At 39.3% G+C, this 24,868-nt stretch overlaps 4 protein-coding genes across 5 annotated transcripts; 2 read left to right on the forward strand and 2 right to left on the reverse strand.

Annotated features, from left to right (window-relative positions):
* Nucleotides 1-288: 288 nt before the first annotated feature.
* Nucleotides 289-4,285, forward strand: LOC105221777 (uncharacterized). Its single transcript, XM_011198888.4, has 5 exons — nt 289-610; nt 3,093-3,398; nt 3,484-3,596; nt 3,686-3,982; nt 4,048-4,285. The coding sequence occupies exons 1-5, from the start codon at nt 550-552 to the stop codon at nt 4,132-4,134; spliced, it is 864 nt and encodes a 287-aa protein (XP_011197190.2). The 5' UTR covers nt 289-549; the 3' UTR covers nt 4,135-4,285.
* Nucleotides 4,286-11,942: 7,657 nt separating this feature from the next.
* On the forward strand, nt 11,943-13,729 carry LOC105221778 (cuticle protein 8). The gene is made up of 2 exons (XM_011198889.4): nt 11,943-12,957; nt 13,030-13,729. Exons 1-2 carry the CDS (start codon nt 12,946-12,948, stop codon nt 13,378-13,380), a joined length of 363 nt encoding a protein of 120 aa, XP_011197191.1. The 5' UTR covers nt 11,943-12,945; the 3' UTR covers nt 13,381-13,729.
* A 1,511-nt stretch (nt 13,730-15,240) lies between these two features.
* Nucleotides 15,241-17,032, reverse strand: LOC105221779 (mucin-6). Of its 2 annotated transcripts, none has more exons than XM_011198890.4 (2): nt 16,886-17,032; nt 15,241-16,641 (listed from the first exon to the last, which is right to left on the reverse strand). In XM_011198890.4, exons 1-2 carry the CDS (start codon nt 16,895-16,897, stop codon nt 15,355-15,357), a joined length of 1,299 nt encoding a protein of 432 aa, XP_011197192.2. In that variant the 5' UTR covers nt 16,898-17,032; the 3' UTR covers nt 15,241-15,354. The 2 variants fall into 2 exon arrangements, with proteins under 2 accessions (XP_011197192.2, XP_049315225.1); XM_049459268.1 differs by having other exon boundaries at nt 16,818-16,954.
* A 5,544-nt stretch (nt 17,033-22,576) lies between these two features.
* On the reverse strand, nt 22,577-23,700 carry LOC105221796 (formin-E). Its single transcript, XM_011198909.3, has one exon. The coding sequence runs from the start codon at nt 23,647-23,649 to the stop codon at nt 22,603-22,605; it is 1,047 nt and encodes a 348-aa protein (XP_011197211.2). The 5' UTR covers nt 23,650-23,700; the 3' UTR covers nt 22,577-22,602.
* Nucleotides 23,701-24,868: the final 1,168 nt, after the last annotated feature.

A 24,868-nucleotide genomic window follows, 5' to 3' on the forward strand; every position in this document is an offset into this window, starting at 1 on the left:
CCCCAGTCTTCAGTAATTTTTGTAAACGAAACAAGTAAATGAAATTAGTTATAAGAAGCTTTTGAAAAATATAACGAAATAAGATAGGCGGAAAAATGTAATACATTTGTGTGAATTTGTTACTCAACACAACCTCAAATTATCGCTTTGAAAGTTTGTAATGATAAAACTCCAGTGGTTGCGAAAGAGTAAAAGCTTTCGTTCTCGCGAGTAAATGAAGATACTCACTTTTAGGCCAATACGTTTTCACTTGCATTGCTGCTTATCAGTATGATTTTAACGCAAACGATAAGTGATTGTCGCTCTTAAGCAACGTATGTATGTACATAAGTCTATTGTCTACCGAATTCCCAACAAAGTACACAAGGCCAGCGATGTAGACAACAAATAGAAGCCAAAGGAGACAGTGCTAAAAGTTGATCTGATTAAATTCTCTGATATTCGTCTTCAATTAAAAGCAGCAAATTTATAAAAACGGTTTTAAATCGGATAGTTATAGATTTATATAGAAAATAAAAAACAGTGATTAATTTTAAATTTAAAAAAATTATGGCGGAGCCACAGCGTAGAAATGTCGGCGATCAGTTTTTGCGAGCGCAATTGGAAGTTGGTGAGTGGCTAATCGTTTATTGACTTTACAAATATCCAAACATACTAATACGAGTATGTGCCTAGTGAGTAATCTATTGTGTGTAAAAGAGCGATCATTCGATCAATAATTGGAGGTAATAAAGGGAATTATTTCGATTTGCAAAAAATGTCAACGTGAAGATGTGATGAAGATTCAAATTTTAATATTACATGGCTGAGCATCTACAGGGCTCATTTTAGGTTTTGAATTTTAGTGGAAATAAAATATTTTATTGCCTTTCGCGATCAATTCGCGGAAATCTTCGCGGGAGGTTCATTGGACCGTGAAGCGTTTTGAGCCAAGCCCTCCTCTCCTGCAGTTCTTGGTCGGGGGCTGCGTATTACTATTCGCAGCTGACCTACTTAGCTTAGGCCGTCCATTATCCGCCATATGTGACCCCGGTAGTAGCCTGAGCTCAGCCTTACTAGTTTTGTTCACCTAACCTTTGTATGTATCAATTAAAACTAACCGAGATAGGTGTCTGTCTGTCTGCCAGTCCGTCAGTGCAAGAAGATGAGTAAAAATTGAGATATCTTGTTGAAACTTGGTATGTGCGTTCATTGGCAAAAAAAGAATTATTCGTACCACTGCCACTGCGATCCTGTATGTTAAATCACAGTTCTATATGTTAATTTAGTGCTACTTTATTAGAGAATGAAATGTTTGACTATACCCGAACTTAGCTATTTCGTACATACATATGTATTTTCGAAATATTAGTTTTCTAAGTTGCTTTGACTGCCAGTAATTATTAGTAGTGTTAGAACGCGTTGGCGTTATCGCAGCTCCAAGACGGCCATCAACATCAACTGATCATCAACACGTCAATAAAATAAAATAAAGGAATTGTTACTTGAGAATCGGCGACTAACGGTCAGAGATTTTACTGTCATCGTTGAAGTATTGGAAGAATCATTGAAAACTATTTTGAAAGGATGTCATGAAACGTATTATTACTGGCGATGAGTCTTGGATCTATGCGTACGACCCGGAGCTGAACAAATCCCGTCAAAACCCGTAAAAAAAGCAAGGTTATGTTAACAGTTTTATTCAACTATCGAGGTGTGGTTCACTCAGAATTCCTTCCGACCGCCCAAACAAGGGATACTATTTGAATATTATTGTGAGTGGATTAGAAAAAACGTTGGCACAAGTGAGGCCAAAGGTTATTACTTGGAGGGGACCGACATAGGTTTTGAAGAATTAATTCAGAATTTTTAAAATTATGAACAAATTCTTACTACTTTTGTGCTCATACATAGTAGTACAATTCTGTCAGTTTTTTCGAACTTCTTAATATGTCACATCATGCCGTGATATAAAAAAAAAATCAGCAGAAGAAACAGCCTTTCCAACGGAGCATTCTAAAGGTTCCAAGTGGATTATCAAAAAAACGGCAAAGTGTATACTCGTAAACACGTGACATCTAGAAGTGCGAACGAAGCGATTGCTCGTCTTTTTGAAAAGAGCCCAACGCTCAGTCTAAGAGAAGTTACAAGAGAAGGTTATCTATATACCATACGGGACAGATGAGTAAATTTTTGTGCTGTTCAACCCTTTGAGACGTATTTGGAAAACCATATTTTGACTTTGGCTTGGTCATCGCTGGCGTCAGACTAAAAGCTATAGAGAATATTGGGTTTTAACAGTTGTCACGTTTCCTTCTGGGGCCACAAACTTCGTGGCAAAGTTAATATACCCTTTTCAAGGTGTAAAAACTTGAAAGTTCAAGAAATATCGTCAATAAAAGTTACTAAAAAAGTATAATAATGTACTGGGAAACACCAATAAGAGCAACAAACTAAGGAATATCGTCTAACTAAGTATTTACGTATTTGGCCTGTTTCCCCAAACCAACGTAGCACTTTGATAGCTGTGAACACTGATCCTTTCCCTGCTGTACTTGCTCTAATGTAAGATCTTTCGAAATCCCAGGATGAATGTTTTTTTGTAATAATAAGTAAAAAATATTAATGTAATTAAGTAAGCAATTTTCTTATATAACGAGCGGTTCATAGTTCAGCTAATAACGAATATTAAAATAATGGCGATTTTTTAGAAACAAAATATTTGTAATATTTCAGACTCCGGAACGGGACTTTACGCAAGAAACTATTGTCTTGTTGCGACCTAAATGGACTGTTACTTGTCTATAAAGTTAGAATATATTTCATAGGATTTTAGCTTGACCCAAAAGTATCAGTTTTATATTCGGCTCGATATTCAATAAGGTGGCGCTAATGCTCATATCCTGAAATATCAAAGTTTTATCAATTTCGTTCCATAAACAAATATTAAAAGTACTTATTTTAAACAGAGTTACACTCATGAAATAATACCTATTACCAACCGTACTTACTATGAGTAATAGTGAAATTTGTATTTGAATCCATTCCTAAATTATTCTCCAAACAATTGTTGATCAGACGGTTAATTCAACTTATTTCTTCCCCAATTCCAGTAACCGCTCAAAATGCACGTCTACAAGAGGAGAATGATTTACTTCGACAAAAGCTCTCACGTCTCAATGGCGATAGTCGCTCTGCAGCTGCCATTAATGTGGAGGCAAAAATTGAAGCTTTACGGCTCGAAGATGAACGTGATCAAATGTATGATAACTTGGAGAGATTGAAAAGAAAATACAACAAATTGCATACCGCGTATTTGGAGAAGGTGCAGCGTTGCAAAGCATTGGAGGATACTTTCAAGCGGCAAAAGACGTTGTCCGGTTTAGTGATGAAATCGGCACTAAGTCAACGCGCTCAAGGTAAGTGGGACATGTGGATAATATATTTTGCCACTCCCATAAATAAAATATGAAAAGATAATTGAAGCAATTTTAAAATACACAGCGTTGGCTGACAAGACGCAAACGGAAAATCTGGAAAAACAGGTGACCAAATTGCAGACAGCGCTGGACGAAGCCCATGACATAATTGATGAACTTGAATTTGAACTAGAAAGTGTATGAATTTCGCTTTTCTTTACACTTTATATAACAAAACTTTAGTTTAACGCAGTATTTTCTCTGTCTCTCTTTTGCTTTGTATGTAGATCGACTATATGGAGCAGGAAATGCAACATATGCGCAACGAGTTATCTGCTTTAAAAGCTAAACAAAGACACACTACGAGTGCGACTGCAAGTTCAATACCACCAACGGATCTTGAGGAACCCTTACCGGCTTATACGCAAGATGTCGCAGATGGTGTAAGTTCTCCAGCAAGGCCTAGATCTCGCAATGTACGTAGTATGCTACTTCGACGTACCGCGTCCTCTTCTTCTAACGACTCTTTGCCTAATGATGACGGAGACAGCGAAACACTTGAACGAGCTGCCATGACACATGACGTAAGTGTACAAATTATAAAATATTTGCAAGAATGATAATCTAAAAGAAATCTTATTTGTTGCAGTTGCTCGAGAATGCGGCGGCAGAAAGTAATCAATTGCGACGAGAGCTCCTCAAATCTCGTCTAAACAATAGGTTTCGACCGCACTGAGACACAATGCATCCGAATTTTCATTACATAAGTACTTGATAAATTGCAGGAAAAGAATTACTAGTTTTCCGTAATAATATTATATTTTATTTATCTACTTTTTATCCACACCATTAAGTATTAAATAATAATAGCTTTTGCCTGGCTAAAATCCATAAAGACTTTTGGGAACTGAGTTCGATTTAGTTGAATGGCACTGCGCCCATCTATACACCATCGATCGAAGAAATATCTGATTGAAATATCGGTATACCCACAATATTTATAATAAAATACAATCTGATCAAATTTACTTCGGACTGTGGCTCCAATATGAGCCGAACCACGTCACAGTCGGTTAAAAATTAGAGTAGTACTTATAATTCTCTATGATTACGTGATATGGTTCATCATGGATTCATTCCATGCAGTATATCTGACCGTTTTGAGTCATCTCCGTAAGGAACTCATAACAAACGACCGAATTTGTGGGCAGAATTCATGGACCTTTCATCACGATAATGTGATACATCACGTTTTTGTCGAGGCTTATAAGAAATGCATCCAAATTGTTAATAATTTGGCATGATAGTATTATGAGCTCAAATGACCTTTTAAAGATGATATTAAAATACGCGAAAATATTGTTTTTTTTTTTAAATGGTAATTTGGTAAAAATGTATTGAGCAAACTCCCCGAAAAAACTATGAATGTCCACTCCAAGACTTTTGCAAGACACTTAATAGACAACTAACACTTTATATGCGAAACGACGGAAAGAGGAAAGGGCCAGTAGAAAATAGTACTAGCAACAAGTGCGTGGTCTTCGACAGCCGAGACTGTTTCTGTGCGATTTCGATACAAAATGTTTCAAGAAACTAATTGCAGAAACAAATGATTGAAGCTTATGAGATTTTATACAGCTCACTGCAGACTGCGGTGTCATCTGCACTGAGTTTGTTCCGAAATCGAAAGAGGAGTCAAGCTATTAGGCAAATAAATCCGATTAAACGAAGTGTTGGAAAAACAGGAGAGGGTATAATATATATATGACAGGTTGCTGTGCATTCCTCAAATTTCAAGCCTTCTATCTTACCGGCAATTACTTTAAACCACACTGCAAACTCATTAGTAATCGTTTCAAAGCTACCCCTGGTCGTAGCGTCGAGTTTCAGCTGACTGCTATTTTGAAAATATTGTCATTGTTTATCCCAATAATTTTGAGGATGCTGCCAAATATAGAGTTCTTAGTCCAATAAAAACGTGGGTCTATTCCGATTGCGTATACAAAGACCAAGATTCGTCGAAACTTTTCAAATGCCTCGAAGGGTCTCTCATTTGATTAAAAGCTCTGTACGATATATTTGAAAGCCTGGGCATACATATTTACTTACATAATATAATTTATTATGCCCACATAGTTTTTGTCCCCCACGAAGCGCGAAATTTGATTTCTTTTTATTTACCAAAAATCTATTGATGCCCCACTTTCGAACAAGTTATTAGCCACAAGAACGAGATACTACACTTAAATATTGCAAGACCATAGCGTGTTAACAAAATAATTTGAATGATTAAATTTTCCAAAGCAGTTTAAATTAATACCGCATAGAGCACAGAAAAAGGCAATAAAATCGATGGAAAAACGAAGTGATAACACGAAACTGCTGCAGCACGCTACCGGCATTGCCGTCGTCGAGGGGCAAGAGTGGACAGCCGTCAGTATATTTTACACTTATTAACAAACATTTACCGTTACCGGCACGTGTTGGCTGGCATGCGTCCTCTAGTTACTACTTCAAGTCCTTTTTCTGCTTATTCGTGCCAAATAACGCGTAGACAGACGGCGCTGTGTGGGCTGCCGGTTAGTCGACTTAGATAGCAAAGTGTTGCTAAATATTTGCACATAGTGTTGGCTGTCTATACAAGTTACTGAACTCTCCCGCAGACAGCATGAATTCCAAATTTTGTCACTACTCGGACCTATTTACATACCGTTATACTCGTACATAGAGAATTAGATACATTACTTCGCTGTGTTAATTGCTTAATCAAGCTTCTGCGACGAAATCGACAGTTGATTTGAATTTCAAACGAAAATTTGTCTCAAACTAAATTACCAAATGTCATTTAGTTAATTACGAAATAAGTAGCACGTCATAAACTGTGCTAATGATATACATTTAGTAATTGCGTCCGAACATAAATTCTCAAAATTATGTAACCTCTATGAGCTCAAAAGTATAAATGCGTGTTTCCACTTATATGTAGAGTGCTCAACGCCCTTTATAAAGAATTTCTAGGCTAGTTTTTAAGCAATTGCCTTCCTTGCCGTTCTGGTGATATTCCAATTAACATTTTTTAACCCTTCCGCTATATCAGCGTTGTTTTCTCTTGATTGTTCACAGCTGGCATGCCGCCTCGGTTTCCTTTAAAGGGGCTGCTAGCTTTGCTAACTCTTCTGCTCTGCGATATCGATAATTTTCCTATGATCTGGAACCCATATTATGGACAAGTGGAGTTTACCTGGCAGTGAGCTTAATGACTTCCTGAAATTGTTGACTACGCTGGAATTAACCTGCGATGTCGACTAACCCAACATTGCCCCCTAACTATCCGTGGCTGCTTTCTTTGTTCTACCGTAGTTATACAATAGACCTCTGTGTACCTAGTACGTCGAATGATGCTTGCTGAGTTTGGTGGACGAATAGAAAGAGAGAGATGTCAAGATCATTGGAGTATACATAGATCGCTCCTATTCCGCAATGCATTTTGGTCTCTTCGATATAGATAGAGGTAGTGTCCTTCTCCCCTACCAAACCTCTTGTCCATTTACGTCTAACTGGATCTAACCTTTGGAGGATATAGTTTGATTTACTTAATATTAGTTGGTTTAGGATGCTGTTGTGTCCTTAATCTTTCCGATGCCAACCTCCTAAGGGCCTAAAATGTTTCAAGTCCTTAATATAAATATAAAAATTGGAAGAAAATATATTAGACTGGGTATTCCATTATAAGATCTTGATAACATCACCTTTCAGCATTATTTTGGAAAGCCTAAATTAAGTTTCGGACGAAGTTTGCAACATCCAGAATGAAGCGTCGGAAACTCTATATAGTACATATGTATTTAAATATGATCGCATTGATTTTATTGTTTTAATTGCAAATACTAGAGGGTACGCGGTCGTTATCTTGGATTGCAGGATATGTTGCACTATCAACGGGGATGTACTTTTGGAATATATGATGAACCGACCCAAAGCCTTCTTCTTCTTCTTCTTCTTTACTGGCGTAGACACGCTTACGCGATTATAGCCGAGTTATCGTTTCTTCTCTTCGCTACGTGGCGCCAATTGGATATTCCAAGCGAAGCCAGGTCCTTCTCCACTTGGTCCTTTCAGAGCTAGAGTCTTTTCGTCCATCCGGACAACATGACCTAGCCAGCGTAGCCGCTGTCTTTGAATTATGTCAATGTCGTCGTATATCTCGTACAGCTCATCGTTCGCAAAAGACCATAAATCTTTCGCAGAACTTTTCTCTCGAAAACTCGTAACGTCGACTCATCGGTTGTTGTCATCATCCAAGCCTCTGCATCTTATAGCAGGACGGGAATTATGAGCGACTTATAGAGTTTGGCTTTTGTTTGTCGATAGAGGACTTTACTTTTCAATTGCCAACTCAGTCCGAAGTAGCACCTGTTGGCAAGAGTAACCCTGCGTTGGATTTCCAGGCTGACATTGTTGGTGGTGTTAACACTGGTTCCTAAATAGACGAATTTATCTACAACTTCATAGTTATGATTGTCAACAGAGGCGTGAGAGCCAAGTCCTTGTTCAGTATGGAGAAAGCAGAACTAATGGCGCGGGTGTTGAGGCCAATGATATCAATATCATCGGCATACGCCAGCAGCTGTACGCTCTTATAAAAGATTGTACCAGCTCGATTAAGTTCTGCAGCTCGAATAATTTTCTTCAGCAGCAGATTGAAGAAGTCGCACGATAGGGAGTCACCTTGTCTGAAACCTCGTTGGTATCGAACGGCTCGGAGAGGTCCTTCCCGATCCCGACGGAGCTTTGAGTGTTGCTCAACGTCAGTTTACACAGCCGTATTAGTTTTGCGGGGATACCAAATTCAGAAAACGCGGCATTAAGGCAGCTTCTTTTCGTGCTGTCGAAAGCAGATTTGAAATCGACGAAGAGGTGGTGTGTGTCGATTCTCCTTTCACGGGTCTTTTCCAAGGTTTGGCGCATGGTGAATATCTTGTCGGTTGTTGATTTGTCAGGTCTAAAGCCACACTGATAAGGTCCAATCAGAACCTTATGCGATGTTGAGGAGGCTTATCCCACGGTAGTTTGGCGCAGATTGTGGGGTCTCCCTTTTTATGGATTAGGCATAGCACAATTAAATTCCAATCGTTGGGCATGCTTTCGTCCGACCATATTTTACAAAGAAGCTGATGCATGCTCCTTACCACCTCCTCGCTGCTGTACTTGAATAGCTCGGCTTGCAATCCATCGGCTCTCGTCGCTTTGTGGTTCTTCAGGCGGGTAATTGGAACTTCTTCATGGTCGGGCAATGGAACGTTTGCTCCTTCGTCATCGATTGGGCATCGGGTTCGCCTTCTCCTGGCGTTGTACGTTCACTGCCATTCAGCAGGCTGGAGAAGTGTTCCCTCCATAATTTAAGTATGCTCTGGGCATCGGTGACTAGATCACCTTTGGGGGTTCTACAAGAGTATGCTCCGGTCTTGAAACCTTCTGTAAGCCGCCGCATTTTTTCGTAGAATTTAGCATTACCCCTGTCGGCCAGCTTATCAAGCTCTTCGTACTCACGAATTTCGGCCTCTTTCTTTTTCTGTCTACAAATGAGTCTCGCTTCCCTCTTCGACTCTCGGTATCTATCCCATCTCGCACGTGTTGTGGTCGATCGTAACGTTGTGAGGTAGGCAGTCTGTTTTCTCTCCGCTGCGACACGTTTTACCAGCTGTTCTTTTGCATTTTCTGAAAACCAATGGTTTCGGTTGCAGCTGTACGTAAGGAGTTTGAAATGCCGTTCCACAGTTCCCTTATACCGAGTTGTTGACGAGTGATCTCAGAGAGCAGGATCGTCCGGCTGTCTATTGTGATTGCAGCTTCTCGACGTCGAACCTTCTTTGTGTTCGTTGACGTGCGTTTTTTGCTGCACAGAGGCGGGTGCGAATCTTGGCTACAACAAGATAGTGGTCCAAGTCGATGTTAGGACCTCGGAGCGTACGCACGTCTAGAAACTGGAGACGTGTCTTCCGTCTATCACAACATGATCGATCTGGTTGGTTTTTCGATCCGGAGACAGCCAGGTAGCTTGATGTATTTTCTTGTGCTGGAATGTAGTACTACAGATAACCATATTTCGGGCCCCGGCGAAGTCGATCAGCTTCAACCCATTTGGGGATGTTTCGACGTGGAGGCTGAATTTACCGACCGTAGAGCCAAAGATACCTTCTTTGCCCACCCTGGCGTTAAAGTCGCCAAGCACGATTTTGACATCGTGGCGGAGGCAGCTCTCATAAGTGCGCTCTAAGCGCTCAAAGAAGGCATCTTTGGTCACATCGTCCTTCTCTTCCGTCGGGGCGTGGGCGCAAATCAGCGATATGTTGAAGAACCTCGCTTGGATCCGGATTGTGGCTAGACGTTCATTCACTGGAGTGAATCATAGTACTCGGCGAGGGAGTCTCTCTGCCACCACGAATCCCCCACCAAACTTGCCCTCCTTTATATGGCCACTGTACTCCTAGTCCCGTCCATCTCGATTCTTGGACGGCGGTGATGTCAGCCTTTATTTTTACGAGGACATCAACCAGCTGGGCAGCGGCACCGTCCCAATTAAGGGACCGGACATTCCAGGAGCATGCTCTCAATTCGTAGTCCTTATTTCGTTTGCCATGGTCGGGGGTTCACTCATCCGAGGCTTGTTGTTCCTTTTCATTGGTACTGTTTTTTTACGTGGCGGGTTCCAAGCCCAGCGCACAACCCCGCGGATGGTTCGCCTTTTCACTTTAGCTCGCCTTCAAACGGATGTTCTGAGGCTACTCAGAGGATACTTGGTCAAAGACCGGAAGTCGTGAGCTACTTGAGTCATACTTGTTGGAAAAGGGGAACATAGTAATATTAAAAGGTGTGTTCCAAAGTAAACAGGACTTAAAAAAACAGAACAATCAATACAGATTTTTGCACGGTCCAAATCATGTCGAATGAGTGTTTTAGCTCGTAGGCCAGTATGCCGGTGCAAGCCAGCCTCTACGTCTGCATAACGCTTTCCTTTCATGGGCAAATGCATTTTTTCGAAAAGGAAGAAGTCGCACGGTGCCATATCAGGTGAATACAGGGAGTGGTTAAGGGTTAAAATGTGATTTTGGTCAAATAATGGTCCTTCGAATGTTGCATTCTGAGCAATTTTTGGCCGTCAGTCAATTTGTGCGGAACAAACCGTGCGGACACCTTTCGTCCCAAATGTTTTTGTGTCATCATAACGACTTTAAAAACGTTGAAACCACTCTAGGACTATGCTACGGGATAACCAATCATTGCCATAAACTTGTTTCATCAATTGAAATGTTTCGGTAAAATTTATACCAATTTTAAAACAAAATTCAATTTTGGCTCTTTGTGTGAAGCTCATTTTCGCACCGATAAACACAAACATACTGACACTTAAAACTAAATTACTTCACTTCCAATCGATAAAATGTCATGAAATTCTCACTGGACAATCGTTAAAGATAGCAGATTCCTACGCAGTCGGCGTATAGTTGGTCCTGTTTACTTTGGAACACACCTTGTGAGTTTTGTTTGGCATTTCTTTATGGAAAGATTTACGCAGGAACAGCGTTTACAAACCGTTCAACTTTATTATGAAAATTCACGTTCTCCGATTCGCTCAACTTATGGTAAACATAATTGGCCTACAGAGCATACTAATCTCAACACCATCACCCACCTTGGGTTCCAGTATTCATTATTAGAAAATGTTGGTCCGAATACACCACGTCCAGAATACAGTGAAGAAAATATAGCAGCCGTAGCTCAGAGTATACACGAAGACCGTGAAGAGTCGATTCGGCGCCGTTCGCTGCAACTCGGCTTGAGTTATGGAACGACTAAAGTCTATGTGGACAATCCCGCTTTGATTCAGGCCTTGGATCATAACATCACGCGTATCAGTTACCTTGTTAATGCTCGAACGAGTCATCGAAAATCGGACTTAACGGATGTACCATCTGAGACGTAGCCGCGGCCAACATTTGAAACAGATAATCTTAAAAAAACAAATGCAAAGGAATGTTCTTTCGAATGATAACAAACATTCTCCTTTAAATTTGAAGTTTCTGTGTTTTTTTTCTTTAAAAAAATAAGGCACCTCGAAATTGATCACCCTATACATAGTAGCAAGGCTTAGTTAAATTTAGAAATCTTACTAAAATTCCATGAATATTAAAAATGTATGATCAACTTTCAAAAAAGGAAACGAATGTATAATTCTTATTTGAATTTATTTAGATATTTTAAGCCGCACTAAAATCAGCATTTCAACTATCTGGACCCCCTTGACATTTAACTGCCAAACCAAATAATATATTAAATTGAATTAAGCATCTACAAATGCAATTAAAAGTAATTATAATTACGAATAAATGTATTAAGATATATATACTTACTTATATATATGTAAATTACAAGGTTAGCAGCAAATTACCTAACGCCCAGGAGCAATAACAAAATATAACCGGCTAGTCATAACGCTTAATGGATTTGATCCCTAATAATTTTTTAGCTGCGCACAATTACCGACTGGTGTAAGTAAGCCACTTTGTAAATGAACATGTATGCATATGAGAATCTGGTTATAGATAGGTGAACTCAATTGATTGAATATGCATGTCGGACGCGACTAATTGGCGCACAAGCGCGCGTTAATTTGGCGCATTTGCATTTGACGGCATCTCTGACAGCTGGCGCAGCTTAAAGCGCTATTGAAATTCCTTTAAAGCAAATTAGTAAATTTCAAATAAAAAGTTCAAAAATTCAACATTTCTTTAATGCTTGTGGGTCGCGCTGGAGCAGCGCGGCACAGACGCGGTATAAATCAATCTTGTTTGGCAATAAACACAGCGCAAGTGGACATGCCGCGCTTGATAAGTGATACTAGTCTGCCGATTGCAACATATACATACATATACATATGCGTATGAATATAAGTGTTTAGCAAATATTCTGCTACTTGGCGACGCATTTGCATAATGCGTTTACGCCAGCGCGCCGTACCGCGCACATGTGTCGAAGGGGCGCACGTGTGATGGAGGTGTTGGTAAGCGAACTTTGCCGCTTTGGCAGTATGCGCTACGTGTCGCACAGCATCAATTCGTTTTGTTGTTGTTATTGTATTATCGTTCCAATCAATATGCTTTAGTGGATCAGTGTCGCAACACATAAAGCTGCGCGCCTAAAGTAGACCACATAGGCGTACATATGCTAGTAATTAAAGTATTCGAACGCAAATCGAACTCACCGCAACCCAATGCGATATTTGAAGAAGTTTTACTAGTATACTTGTACGCTGTGAATCACAAAAAAATAGAAAACAATATGTGCCGAAGAAATCATTACGAAACTTGAGCTATGCAGTATGTTAGCACGACTTCTATGAACGCTCAGCTCATATACTCGTACTTAGTTAGGTATAAATAAGCGCGCAGGATGTCAATATTCAATTAATCCACGCTTGCAATTTACAGCGCTGACTTCACAGTTCAATTACATTAAGTAATCTACTTACGTAGCGAAAACCTAGAATATGTTCCTAAAGGTAAATATTTGCAGCTTCGAAATCAAAAAACAAAAATTCTCGAAACACTCACCTATTTCCTACGCGTTTTAGTTATTCATTCTCGCCATTGCCGTTCTGCACGTGCACGCTTTGGTCGAGCTTCGTGATCCACATGAAGAACATGGTCCCGTGGCTTATGAGTTCCAATATGCTGTGCATGATCCACACACTGGTGATATTAAGTCGCAAAAAGAGTCACGCAAGGACGATCGTGTTGAAGGCGTTTACGAACTGATCGATTCCGATGGCCATCATCGTGTCGTCCACTACAAAGCTGACGATCATAGCGGCTTCGAAGCTGTTGTTTCACGTGAACCAACCAATATCAAAATTCCAGTTCCCGAAGTGCATCACAAGTTAGTTGCTACCAAAATTTTGGCACCAGCTTTGCTGCATCATTAGAACGCCGAGAAATCCGCATTGAAACCACCATATAATATATATTCTAGAAATACTCGATACGACGGTCTTGTGTGAAAGTCGAAGCTTCGTGGCGTCAAGCATGGTTATTTGTGGAAATCGTTGCATTTACTCATATTTACACTTGCATTTTTGTGTTTTAGCCATAAATCCTATAATTAGCTAAGTTTTAACAAAGTTTTTAAGTCAAATTGTCAAAGTATCCCTTATGTGCCATTTTATTATAATGATATTTGTAAATATTTCTGCAATCTCCCGTTAAATATGCCATGCAAATGTACATACTATACATACATACACATATTAAAATATAAATGCGTCAATGTAAAGAAAATAACGCTTATTGTTCGTTAATTGAAAGAAAAATGGTGCAAGGGATTAAGATGTTGGTAAAGGAACAAGATTCCAGAATAGCGTATATCGCTGTTTTTGCGAAGCCACCTGATCCATCCATTTTCTAGCTTCATAAGGGAGGTAGAGTTGATGATCTTCTTCTACTTCCTGACTGCTTCTACAATAGACATTATCTAGTTTTCGCAGTCTGCTGGCAATTGCAGAGTGGTGCATGCTAGTTCATCGGCTTCACATTTACCAGGAATATCACAATGTCCTGGAACCCGTCCACCTAGCACAATTCTCATTCTTCTCTGAAAGGGAAGGCAATAACCTACCGAATTTAAGTTCAATTCTATGGAATTTCGAAAATCCGTGTTAGCTAATTGCTTGCAGAACATGACTGTAAACAGTAAATGTAAAATAACGTTAAGTGCTTGACTTGGCGTTATTCTAAAAGCTCCACTGATGCTTATTCAGCTGAAAAACACATTTTCTGAAGCTCTTCAAATTAAGCCTCAGATGCGGCGACAATCTTCACGGTCTACACAAATTTCTGTTCAATTAGCGGCTTTTTTACGTTTAAAACATGTTGTTGCACAGATGCAAAAGCGGACAATACGGTGGATGGGGAGCACTTCGTAGTCGTAATTCGACCTAACAAATCTTTATTATCGCGTTCAAATAACTTAATCCAATTTTCCATGCATTGCTATAATCCTCGGCTGCCTTCAATGAACGATTTTTATTGCCTTCAATGGACTAATGGCGCGTTCCCTGAAGCGGATTTTTTAGTTTCGAAAGCACAACTAAAGCCGAATACGGTGGCTGAGCGATGACCCTCGCTTCGTGCTTGGCCTATATGTCAGGCACAATCATGTTAGTTAGAATGTGGCGACGTATTATTGTGGTGAAAAATCCATGAATTTTCTAATTACAAATCCGGTAGCTTATGCCGAAATGATTCACTTAGAGACTCAAAGCGGCCAAGTAGTATTCTTTATGGAACTTTTTAACGTGTGGATCAGCCCAAGTCAAATTTGACTAGATGATTTATTTTACACTTCATTACTGCAAAACCCAGAGCCAATATGAGCCGACTTCAGTGAACAATGTCACTCCTACCACTTATAATATAATGAAATAATTACAAGTTTTGAGTTAATTCCAAATGTTGGTCGAGTCAGACGGTCTGGTTGAATTCGGAATGTATGCAGAGGTTTACATCACTTACCGAGACAAATTCTGTGTTCAGGGTTACTATAATCCAAATACATAACAAACAATATTTCGCAAACAAGTTTTGTTCAACATAGTACATATTCTGATCGATGGTTTATCTACGTTCTACTTATCTAAAGTCATATATAATAAAGTAGTACACCGGTTTACATCCTATCCTATCTTTTTGAGGTCGAGTAGAAAAGCTTTATCACCGGACCTGCTCTGCCATCTTTTGAACTCGAGAGGTTCGAACTAAAAATGAAACGGAGAGTCTAAGGAGGACAATGTTTTAAATCCTTTATTTATGTAACAATAATAAGTAATTAATTAAATATATTCTAATAATTTACTATTAAAAAACTATTTCTTAAAATTTTATATAGTTCTTGTATTCTAAATTTAATACGATGGTGCATAAAGCCCCGTTTGTGGAGAATAACTCGACGCTGGTGAGCCATATTCTGAGCCATAAGAAATTAAATTCATATATTCTGTGCTGGGATCATCATATGTGTTGTGACAACTCACTGAACTGTGTTGATCATAGCCTGCTTGATGAGATGGTGATGAAGGAGATGCCACAGCATAAAGTTGTGGTTCACTCAAATCGATTTTATGCACATAGTTTGCATACTGGGGTTCTGAAGTTGGCAGCAATGGTGACGCATAGCTCTGTGACCTGACATCTAATCTGAGTTCTTTATATTGAGACTCCGAAGAATTACTTTCATATTTGGACTCATCCGCAGGCAATGGGAAGCCAATGGACAGTGAAAATGGTTGATAAATTGGTGCGGTAGAAAGTGGAGTTTGAGGTAAGCTGCCATGTACGGCATATGAAGGGCCGTTGATGGATTGTGTATAGCTGTTGGCAGCTGCTGTATTTAGATTTTCCATTTGCAAAAGACGAGTCAACTCATCAACAGAATAACTCGATTCTAAGAGAGTATCCGGATAGATATTCGTGACCTGCGGATCTTCATATAAATTTGGTGCTGGTTGAGGGTAAGCGATTGCTAGTGGCTGCGGTTGAAGAGGCGGTCCCGATGTTGGAGGCATTGCTGGTTGAACTTTATACGCCAAATTTCTATGAAGGTATGGATTTACCAACTCATTATTAGAATGTATAGGATAAATAGCCGGGGGGATGCTGGGCTGCGTAGACGGTTGAACCGGTGTGTATGAGGTTTGTGAGTCTGGCACAAATCTAAGCTGATGCACGTGCTCCGAATTGAGCTGACCATTCGGTACGCGATGTGTTGTCTTTGTAACTTGTGTTATTTGTTTTTGTGCTGCTTGCGGTGCGCCATTTACCGTCACTTTGCGACAGAACTCCTTACAACCTCCTTTACATTCACAATAGCAATTATTGTAAGTTGTAGCGACTGTCGTTGTGACCGGCGGTGAAGGGGTGGTGTAATGTGCTGTACGCGGTTTTGTTGTTGTCGTCTTCTTAACTGGTGGACGTACCGTTGTATGTGGTCTCTGTGTGGTGGGTGCATAAGTGGGCGGTTTTGGCCTTGCAGTGGTGGTTGTAGTTGGTCTGCTGGTAGTAGCGACCTCTTCACATGGCACTTCCTCCCATACTTCCTCTTCACATTGCGGACAATAATGATGGTAGTTAGGTACAGACGCGGCTGGCGCGAGTATAGCGCAGGCCAGCACGAAGAAATAGAACGAATCAGACTGAAATTGAAAGAGAACGCATTACCTTGTGTGTCGAATATGATCGAAAATAAAAGTGAAAGCAAAAAACGGGATATAACAAGTGATTGACCGCGAATTAGACTACGCTAAGTGGGTCAGAACGGCGATAGCAACGTCGGCAAAGCCGTTATGTCTTATTAAATAATCGTCTCTACCATATTGTCCATTTGGCACTTATACCGAGCGGGTGGTGTTCGCAGCGACCTAGTCAGTGTTAATTTACCTTCAACAGCATTTTTTGCTTTTCTCTACCGGCGCACTCACTTAACGACAGATTCGTCGACGATTGTCAATTGAAACTTAAAAAACTTTTTTTATTGCATTAAGTTTTATAAGCCGGTCGTCTTTAGTGCGACAGCGCAATGCATGGGTGTCGAATTATTTCGTTTTCCGCTGAACGCCGCCTCAGCACGCGCTTGCAAAGCTGGTCAATATACGAGCGAAGGTTGGACGGGCAAAAAATGTTCGCCTAGGGCACGTTCAGCGGAAAAAGAAATGTGGAGAAATGGTAAATGTAGTACTAATTGTTTATGTGACCGCATGAAATGAAATATTTTTACAAAATAAACAAACTTTTTCCCGAAGTTACTTGTAAATTCCGACGTTGTAAGTTTCAGATATTTCCTATATTATTGCTTCATAACCTTCGTAGGCTTAAGATGTACTACTTATTTATATAAAGCTTTTAATTTAGATCGTGGTATTAGGGTGGTTCTCAGATTTTAGACTATGCACGATAATGATAAAATGTTTTATTAAATTCTCGAATTTCACAACTCGACTAATTTTTTTAGAGCTTTCGTCAATTAGAAATGGCAGCTCAAAAAAAATTTAAATTTATAAAATATATTTTCATTCTAAAAAAATTAAAAGGAGGTTTATTGCTATTTTCTGACACCGATTTCTGTGGTAATATTTTAATATTTCACAAGCCTGGGTCTCGATTTCTCGCTGGCCAAGTTCACAAAGAGGTTAAATATATTTGAAGCTGAATCTTCTTTAAGACTAAAAATATTTGTTGGTCTTCTATAACTGTTTGCAGTACAACGTGTTAATGTAAAATTTTTTTTCGAAATCTGAACAGCGGTCTAACCACTGCTATCGTAGTCACATAACCATGTTGACGTCGGTACAAATTTTATACAGCTCATCCTTTCATCTCTTCTCATCTCATCTCATCTCATCTCATCTCATCTCATCTCATCTTATCTCAGCTCATCTTATCTTAGCTCATCTCATCTTATCTCAACTCATCTCATCTCATGTTTCAAATTTGAAAAGGCCTATAAATATTTACCTAAACTTCGAATAGAACAGGCCTAATTTAAGCATGCAAAGAATTATTTTGCAAAAGTCAAGGGAATTGAAGAGAAAGACTACACTGGAAAACAAAAATTCACCTAACATTTTTCATGTCACAAATTATGTGTCTACCAGTGTTATTAATGTCAAGCATTGTTTCGTCCTTTCCTCGTTCAACAGTAGACTCACTGCACTATTGTCTTTATCCAGTCATATTTTGGATATAATTCTGGGTACTTTTGATTGCGGAAATTTGACTCTTCAGAGTTCTCCTCTAAATAAGTTTCGACATAAATGGTTGTATTGAATTTAGTCAACCGAAAACAATATAAAAATTTATATGTAGATGAGGGCGGCAAGTTTACAAAACAGTTTGGCAAATTTTCTGTTCTTAGCCAATGCTAAAATATTGTGAGGCACATTTAGTGTGACAGACTAAAAAAAGTGATTTTTGGGAATTAATAAATCAAAACTACTGTATCAAGAATTTTAAGAGTGTACTTATGAGTATAAATATTTTAGGAATACACAGTAAATTTTTTCAATAAAAGACTTTTATTTTTCGCGATCTTCGGTCCTCCATCTATAATCAGATCTACTAGAAGATGTCCGTGCAATTACATTTAGTTGAAAAAAATTAAAAATTGACAAAATGGCGGCATTTTTAAGACAAATATGAATTTTACCCTAAATTGTGGCCCTTTTTGGTCTGTCAAAATTCGATCATCGATTACCAGTTGGTAGTTCATGGTATGGAGATGTTTCGAGAAAAATGCATTAAAAAATAAACTGATTAAATTGGGTGGCAGGATTTTAGAAGGTTATTACGGAAAAAACTATTTATGTCAAATAAATTTAATTATTTAAATCATATAGATTTAAAATTGTAGACTCAAAAGGAATCCTATATATCTCTAACTATTAGTCGCCTACAATAAGTAGCATTCTAATATATTCAGCAAGTTCCTGTTTATTCCCAATACCGCGGATTTTCGAAATCCCATAGAATCCTATAATTCATACTGCCTGCCCCTCCAGAAAAAATTAGAACAGTAGTGCGGTAGACAGGATGCAGGTAAAATCATCTATAATATAGATTCTATATGAATGGGTTCAAACTAGATAATCGAAACCGTTGTGGTTTTAGCAAACCTGGATCCAAAATCGTTTAGTTTCTTACTTGGACAAAGAGTGTGCGCATAACAAAAAAAATATTTATTTATGTAGTTTTACAGGGTTTGTCCGGAAATAAATGGAACTGCGTCGATTTAAAAAAAATAATTGAACCAATCGTTACAATTTTTAAAAAATTTCAAAATGTGCTCCTTCTGCAGCGTTGCCAGGGGGATTCTCCGGAGTAGCCTTGAGAGCCGAGATGATACTGCTTGGATCCCCTCTGTCGGCTCAAAATGCTTGCCTTTCATCGGGCTTTTCAAGCAAGGAAACAAAAAAATCCGGGGGAGCCACATTTGGAGTGTAGGGCGGCTGTGGAAGCGTTGGGATGCAGACCTAGGTTAGGTAGCTGCTCACAAGAAAGGCGGTGTGAGCCGGGGCGTTGTCGTGGCCCGATTGACCCTTCTTTTAAGTCTCTTGAGGACTTCCACATAGAACTTGGTTTAGTCGACGGATAGAGTTCAAAACTTTGCGTACACGAATCACACTGTCGGTGTTTGTCGAAGTCGCAGGTCTTCCAGCACGGTTTTCATCAGCGTCCTATTCCCCGGTCCTTCAAAAATTGCTTGTTCCAGGGAAACACACCACTTCTTGCTAAAGCAACATCTGGGTAAGCCTGCTTGATCATATCAAACGTCTCCGTCAAAGATTTATCGAGTTTCACACAGAATTTAATCGCGTACCTCTGCTCTAACGAACGCAGCATTTTCGGCTTGGACCACTCCAGGTGCTCGTTCGTTAGCTAGAAACACCCTCTACCCGAATCCCACGCTCCGAAGTACAGTCGCGGCGGAAGAAAATCAGTCCTATTACTTTCCGGACAAACCTAGTATATACAGATAGCAAAACGACTTTGAAGTCACCAAAATCTCTTAGGGTTTAATCAAAAATAGGAAAATGTATTGATCTCAGAGTGGATCTAAATAAGACCATATTTCACAATAAGCCTGTAATATAATGCTTCAGAAAATATTGATATTATTGGTAACTGTGAAGCAGGCGAACTAACCGGAGCAGGCACCACCCTACAATTAGACTCCAGAAAAAAGGGAGTTTATATGCCTCTGGTTACTTGTAGATATTTAATCGACAACTATGTTATCTGAGTCTTGATGGAATCAATTTCTAACTTGCTAAAAAAGCATGGCATAAATAGAATTTGGGCCGCTAATGCCGACTTTTAAAATTCAAAGGGAACGACATAAGAAATCTAATTGGCAGACATGTCAGCAGAACTTATAATTACTATTTTAGAATATGTCAGGAGGTAGAAGAAGAAGAGACTATAAAACATCTTCTATGCGAATGCAAAGCTTGTTTAAGAAAATAATTGCAGCTATCGGACGAAAGTTTCCTGACGATATTTTGGTTGCACAGATAAAACCTATTGCATTGATGAACTTCGTTGGAAGCACGGATTTGCTCAGAGGGACCAATAGCTTGAGGGCATTTTAATCTCTATGGTTGGTTTTTCCAACGGAGTGAAGGTCTTTCTCTGCTTTCTCCGGGCGGGCACTGCGTGGAATACTCTCAGATCTGTAGTGTTTTCATCCATTCGGACGACGGGGTGTAGCGGCGACAGCGTAGCCGCTGTCTCTTAATTCGCTGAACTATATCAATGTCATCGTATATCTCGTACAGCTTATCGTTCCATTACCTGCCGTATCCAAAGTTGCCATAAATCTTCTGCAGAACCTTTCTCTCGAAAACTCGTAACGCCGACTCATCAGATGTTGTCATCGTCTATGCCTCTGGACCATATACATAGCAGGACGGGAATAATGAGTTACTTATAGCGTTTGGTTTTTGTTCGTCGAGAGAGAACTTTACTTCCCTATATTTGAAAATTATTCTACAACTCTGCCATCCCCTTCAGCAGCTATACAGCGATTCCAGCGCGTTTTCCATGCTTCGTAACATTTCTGGAACGCTTCGACTGGGATGTCCGCGAGTACCCTCGTCACGACCGCCTGGATGTCCGTAATCGACTCAAAATGGGTTCCTTTGACCACCGATTTTGTTTTAGGAAACAAAACAAGTCACAGGGTGACATGTCGAGCGAATAAGGCGGCTGTTGCAACAAGGCGATCCCTTTAGAGGCCAAGTACTGGGACACGCTGAGGGCGGTGTGGGACGGCGCGTTGTCGTAATGAGGATCCAGTTACGAGCGATGTCTGGGCACACCCTGTTGACTCGTGTTCGCAATCTTTCGAGTACACAGTTTTCCCCGGTGGAACGAATTCTTTGTGGACGATTTCACGGCTATCAAAAAAGGAAATAATCATCGTTTTCACCTTCGACTTGCTCATGCGAGTTTTTTTCGGGCGGGGGCGCGCGGTGACATCCGTTGTGAGTTTTGGCGTTTGGTTTGGTTTCTAAGAGCACTGTCACCATACACTCTTACAATTTTAGCGTACGTTTCCGGATCTGTTTCGCCCAATCTGGCGCAAAATTTTATCGCGACGCGTTGCTCTTGATTTCGTTTTTCCATTTTCGGGACGAGCACTACAAACACACGTCTACTCAACTTGACGCAGCAGGCGAACTAAACAAGATAGAGCAGTGGTACATATATCAATGGATAGAGGAGGGATGCTGGAAAAAGAGAAAGGGAATTTCAAGGTCACAGGTTTACCACAAGCGCGGCAATAAAATCAGTCTCATTACTTAATTGTCAAATCTCGTACCACCTATTGGCAAGAGTTATTCTGCGTTGGATTTCAAGGCTGACATTATTGGCAGTGTTGATACTGGTTCCAAGATCTACGACTTCGAAGTTATGACTGTCAGCAGTGATGTGGAAGAATAGTCGCGAGTGCGGCTTTGACCGTACATTCCTTTTGAAATATGAGTGAGAGTGTTTATGTATTCAAATTCAAAATCAAAGTACATACTTATACACACAGATACATATATCCATTGTGAATGTTTTTCTCAACAAGATATTTAAGTTGTGATTTCTAACCTCGCCAAAATCTGATCAAAATCGTCTGCAATATTTTAGACGTCTACAATTTCACTTTCACATCCTCAGATATCAAATTAAATTTTACATCCATATAACAATCACTTCTGTCTGACAGTTCCATATTATCTAATGGTGTTATTTTTCACTCTATATAGACTTTTATTAAAAACTTTGTGACGCGTATATGGACAAAAGCCTACCCTGAGATAGCTGCGGCTCCACTTGAACAGTGTTCAGATCATTTGTCGGCATTATATGTACTTTTAATACTTTTGTGTAAAGTTCAAATGAGGTGTTGACTGGGTTGCTACATTACTAATTACACGATTAAAACTATTTATTAAAAAAATATTTATTGACTTTTTTTATTCATTTTTATAGTTTTTTATAAAACAATTGTTTAAAAAAAAATTGTAAAAACACCTTAAATTAATTGAAGGATACCCATATATTTGGTATTCAGATATACATATACATATATTAATTTTTGGTCTATATTATGGTAGACCCAACGCTGAGCGATATAAATACTCGAAGTCGCGGATGTGGGGTGGAGCTTCATATACCGGCGCATCCGAGCTCATTTCAGTCATATAGGGTTCTTTCAGTTTTTGGTTTAGAGGCGCTGATGTCTCCTCAGTGGGCGGAGTATCGTATGTAAGAAACGTATCTGGTAATTGGAGTGGAGTTTCCACTGGTATATCCGTAGCCGGAACGACTTCTGTTAGCGACGATTCCGTGAGAATCTTTGGTGATAAGACAGTGCTGCTCGAATTATTATTATCATCGATAATAATGGTTTCTGTGTTTGGAATAAACGTATTTTCCTCCAAAGGTTTTATTATTTCTTCCTTATCGTTTGATTGTGAGGAGACACTTTGGATTTGCTTGCTCTTCTCGATGTTTTTTGACAAATCAACGAGTTCTACTTCATTTCTTTTCGAGTGTGCCTCCATATTGTCGTTAAATTTTTGGGTCCAGGGCACTGTTTCCTTTGCTACCGGTTTTTTATTATTCATTTCATTGTTCTTTTTGCTCGTTTCAACCTTTGTGACATCTTGTTGGTATTGATTTGGTGAACTTAAATACGTTTTTGGATTTTTGCGCTTTTTCTGCGAATTTAATATGATAAATTGAATCTTCTTCTCCCCACCTGAAATCCGTTTTTCTTGTTTCTCCGTAACTGTTTGCTTCTTTATTTCTTCTGGGGGTGTCGTAGTCGTATCACTCTGCTTTTCCTCTGTCTGCTGCATTGCTGCCGCTTCATAACGCTTAAGGCTTTCGTAATAACCGGGCTGATCGGGTGTGATGATTTCTATCGGCTCATCGGCATTCAAAATTTGGTATTGTGGAGTGCCCAGTTCGTAGGTGATGGCATCACCCTGATGTATTTCATTGCGTAGGTCTTGCCATGGAAAGGACGCAGTATCGTTGATGATATCATACTCAGCTTGGGTGAATTCTTTTTCGGCGCCTACATTTACGTTGGTGCAACTAATTAAAAATACGGTTACAAAAATAACTGCTAATACATCTGGGCCCATCTTGCAACTGATGCGTCTGTTAGCAAACCGTAAACACTGAAATATTTTCAAAGTGCTGTTTGGATGCAAAACGTGTCAAACGGCACGAAATCGCAAAGAAGAAAGACAAACGTGCGTCAAGTGATGAAAACTAAAGATTTAGATGAAGCGCAAATCAAAAGATAAATTATGAACGTGTAGGGAAGGGCAAAGTTCAGCTGTATCCAAACATTTTTGCGCACAAATTTTGTTATGGAGTAATGAAAACCATTATATGTAATATATGGGAGCTGGGATAGTTCATGAGTCGATATCGCACATTTATGGCACTAAACTTTAGTATGTACTATATATGTAATATTTCATACATATCAGCATATCTAAATTTTTATACTCTTGCAACCTTGTACAGGACAGGAGGTATAATAATTTTGGTTATCTAACGGGTATACGTGTCACCTAAAATTAAAGAGATAGATTACTCTATATCTACATTATACTTGCATACATAAATGATAAATGCCATAACTAAGCACCAAATTAAGATATAAAACTGTATTTTTATACAGAAGATTGCAGTAGCAAGATGCAGCTGTGGGCAAAAAATTAAAAAAAATGGGTTTTGCGGCTCTCTAATTAGTTTAATATACATATCTCCTAAACTACTAAAGCTACAAACACCAAATTTATTAACCGCAAATATTATAAAAACTTCTACCCACAGGGTGAAAATGGATGAAATCGAAGGATAACCCCACTCACTCTCCATAAAACGGTATGGTTAAAAACTACTAAAAGAGCAATAAATCATTAACTATTACGAGTATTCTTACGCCAGACACGTTAAATTTAACCTCCGAGATGGTATGAGAGGACTTTACGGAAGCCAGTGTAAAAATTGGACCATGGCCATAGCAGCGCCCAGTTTTTAGTGAAATCTTATATCTCGGTACCCAACCGTCCGATTTCAACTAAATTTAGCACGCCGCATTCTTCCATTTCTTCATTCCTATATAATGCAGTGAAAATGGGCGAAACCCGACTATAACCACGCCGTCTTTCTATGCAACATAATTTTAACTCCCATTTGATTCTTTCAGTTTCCAGTACACAAACCAGGAAGCAACTGATATAACAGGCTAAAACTTTGCACTAATAATTCCATTAAGGTATGCCACCTTATGACCTATAATTGTCTAAATCCAATCCCTTAGGTAACTAATGTGTGGACCCCAGTATC

The sequence above is a fragment of the Bactrocera dorsalis genome, chromosome 1 (assembly GCF_023373825.1).
Source record: "Bactrocera dorsalis isolate Fly_Bdor chromosome 1, ASM2337382v1, whole genome shotgun sequence".
Lineage (NCBI taxonomy): Eukaryota > Metazoa > Arthropoda > Insecta > Diptera > Tephritidae > Bactrocera > Bactrocera dorsalis.

Coding starts and splice junctions, on each gene's coding strand:
- LOC105221777 (XM_011198888.4), top strand. CDS start 550: ATGGCGGAGCCACAGCGTAGAAATGTCGGCGATCAGTTTTTGCGAGCG. Junction 3,399..3,483: donor ACTAAGTCAACGCGCTCAAG/GTAAGTGGGACA, acceptor TAAAATACACAG/CGTTGGCTGACAAGACGCAA. Junction 3,597..3,685: donor TTGAATTTGAACTAGAAAGT/GTATGAATTTCG, acceptor CTTTGTATGTAG/ATCGACTATATGGAGCAGGA.
- LOC105221796 (XM_011198909.3), bottom strand. CDS start 23,649: ATGGGCCCAGATGTATTAGCAGTTATTTTTGTAACCGTATTTTTAATT.